The sequence below is a fragment of the Drosophila tropicalis genome, unplaced genomic scaffold (genome assembly GCF_018151085.1).
Source record: "Drosophila tropicalis isolate 14030-0801.00 unplaced genomic scaffold, ASM1815108v1 contig_878, whole genome shotgun sequence".
NCBI classification, from domain to species: domain Eukaryota; kingdom Metazoa; phylum Arthropoda; class Insecta; order Diptera; family Drosophilidae; genus Drosophila; species Drosophila tropicalis.
In genome coordinates this window covers 14,179,639-14,182,707 of record NW_027173374.1, presented here as the reverse complement: position 1 = coordinate 14,182,707, position 3,069 = coordinate 14,179,639, and the positions used below count along the sequence as shown (strand labels likewise).

The following is a 3,069-nucleotide window of genomic DNA, read 5'->3' as shown; positions in this document are numbered from 1 at the left end:
CAATATTTTTGGAAGGATAATGGAAATCCTTGAACGCAGATCGATGGTCCTGATCCTGGAGGCTCCAAAAAAGCGTGTCCTGGTGGAATCGAACAATGTCCTGCCGAGATATGGCCTCGAGAAAATTATCCTTTTTACGTTTTTTAGCTCTAGAATCCACAAATCCTGTCGCAGGACGAAAGGACATGGTTTCCTAGAAAGTCCTTGATGATCTCTATCGATTGGCATCAAAAAAAACTTGGGGTCGTCTAAGGATGCAGGACATGAAATTTTCTGAAAAGGACCTTTTTTTTGCAGATATTTGAAGGACATTCCAGGACATGGTAACGTCAGTCGACGCGCATGAGCAAGGACTTCCATCTGGCCCAAGGACATCCCGCTCATCCTTAAAACTGCCGAGTTATTAGCACCTTTCTGTTTTTTGACTTGTAATTTTTTCCAAGTCCCAAATTTAATGCAATTTTTTCTAAGTCCCAAATTAAAGCAAAGAATCAAAAAATCTGGAGAAAACTACAAAATCCTTAATATCTCAGCTCTCCGCAGGACTATCGGGATGTCCTTTACACCAACAGTAGTCCTCAATGATTGGAATGTTTGGCCACCACTTTCGTCCTGATCCTTCAAAGGACTCCCGAGATAATTCCTATTTTGTCATAATTAAAAAAGTCCTTTTATCTCAGCTCCCAAAAGGACATTCCAGGATCTGATAGTGTCAGTCGATGCGGATGAACAAGGACTGCAGTCTGACCAAAGGACATCCAGATCGTCCTTGAAATGGCTAAGTAATAAGGATATTTCTTGTATTTTTGCGATTTTTGGCCTTTTTCTGACTCTCCCCCTTACAAAAGTTCGAGCAATATTTTTGGAAGGATAATGGAAATCCTTGAACGCAGATCGATGGTCCTGATCCTGGAGGCTCCAAAAAGCGTGTCCTGGTGGAATCGAACAATGTCCTGCCGAGATATGGCCTCGAGAAAATTATCCTTTTTACGTTTTTTAGCTCTAGAATCCACAAATCCTGTCGCAGGACGAAAGGACATGGTTTCCTAGAAAGTCCTTGATGATCTCTATCGATTGGCATCAAAAAAACTTGGGGTCGTCTAAGGATGCAGGACATGAAATTTTCTGAAAAGGACCTTTTTTTGCAGATATTTGAAGGACATTCCAGGACATGGTAACGTCAGTCGACGCGCATGAGCAAGGACTTCCATCTGGCCCAAGGACATCCCGCTCATCCTTAAAACTGCCGAGTTATTAGCACCTTTCTGTTTTTTGACTTGTAATTTTTTCCAAGTCCCAAATTTAATGCAATTTTTTCTAAGTCCCAAATTAAAGCAAAGAATCAAAAAATCTGGAGAAAACTACAAAACCCTTAATATCTCAGCTCTCCGCAGGACTATCGGGATGTCCTTTGCACCAACGATACTCCTCAATGGTTGCAATGTGTATGCACCACTTTCGTCCTGATCCTGCAAAGGACTCGCGAGTTAAGTAACATTTTTTCATAAACAAAAATATCTTTTTATCTCAACTCCTAAAAGGACATTCCAGGATCTAAGAGTGTCAGTCGATGTGGATCATCAAGGACTACAATCTGACCAAAGGACATCCTGATCGTCCTTTAAATGACCGAGTTATAAAGACATTTGTAGTTTTTTGCCATTTTTCTGACCTCCCCCCTTACAAAAATTCGAGCAATATTTTTGGAAGGATATTGAAAATCCTTAAATGCAGATCGATAGTCCTGATCCTGGAGGCTCCGGAAAAGGATGTATGAATAAATAACCAGACGATTAACGCACTTGGGAAGAGATCTTTCTTTGACGTGGCCAATTGATTGCAAATCCAAAACTGGTTTCCTTCCTTTCGTTTATCGCACAGTCGTGTAAAATCAAAACTCAATTGGTAAATCATAGTTAGCTTAAAATAGTTGACAGATATTGACAAATACAGATATTATCAAGAGACCCGGCTATACATAACAGTTTCCAATCGACAATCGGTAAAGACCAATGAAACACATCTTTGGCCCAGGTTGTTCCAATTTTCTCCTTACCACAAGGATATAATTTGAAATTTGAAATCAACTGCAATTGTATTTAAATCTGGCTCTTGAATAAGAAATCCCCAATGGATACACATTTCAACACTTTGAAGTCGTAGGTTAATCCATGGTGGTGAAACTTTTTGGCACTAATTTGGTGTGGAACAAATCCAGAATTGAATTATTAGTATTTACCGGTATTATTCATAAGTAAATCATTAAATAATATTCTTATTGACAAATACAGAGAACTTAACAAAGCTCTCATCATTATGTGATGACATGAAAAGACACAGCTGTTCCATTCGGTAAATATTTGCATACCAATATGAAATACAATGGTATTTCTGCTTATATATGGCTTCCATCCGGCAGTAGGTTCAGTTGCCTTCCCTCGTCATGGATCTATACAAGTTGTCATTTTTATTGGTTATTCTTGGGGTTGGATTGGTACAGTCCCAACGAAATTCAACTTTAGTAAGAGATTGCTCCAATCGATGCATATGGCGAGCCCGATGCTCGCCCTACTACAAATCTTTGGTGTGGACCATTGTGAATGGGATGTGTCGAGTCTATCAAAACGGTTGCATCTTCGGCTCAGAGAATTGTATGAGAGTGAATCAGTGTCTGCAACGTAAGTGAATGGCCTATTTTGGTATAAAGTGTCTTGACTAAATGTATCGTCTTCTATTAGCCATGGTCGCGGTCGATCGGTGCAGTAGTCAGTGTGCAGCAGTGACATGTCCAACAACAGGACCACAGGTCTGTGGTTGGTTTCCCTATGTTGATGCCAACGGCAATAATAAGGAGCGCCAATTGACATTTACCAATCGCTGTCTATTAAATGTCTATTCGTGTCTTAGCGGCGAAGGTAAGTAAAAGGATTTCACTGTCCCTAGGACTTTAATAATTCCCAAAAAACTCTTTTTTATAGCTTACGTGGGTGAACCAACTCAAGGGACTTGTCAATAAACAATAAATTAGTGTTAAAGTCAAAAATAAAGTTTTTTTGAATGTCAACAGCA

At 39.6% G+C, this 3,069-nt stretch overlaps 1 protein-coding gene across 1 annotated transcript; it reads left to right on the top strand.

Moving 5' to 3' along the window:
* The first annotated feature begins 2,422 nt into the window (after positions 1-2,422).
* LOC137585446 (uncharacterized) lies at positions 2,423-3,069 on the top strand. Its single transcript, XM_068301217.1, has 3 exons — positions 2,423-2,678; positions 2,739-2,915; positions 2,979-3,069. The coding sequence occupies exons 1-3, from the start codon at positions 2,444-2,446 to the stop codon at positions 3,014-3,016; spliced, it is 450 nt and encodes a 149-aa protein (XP_068157318.1). The 5' UTR covers positions 2,423-2,443; the 3' UTR covers positions 3,017-3,069.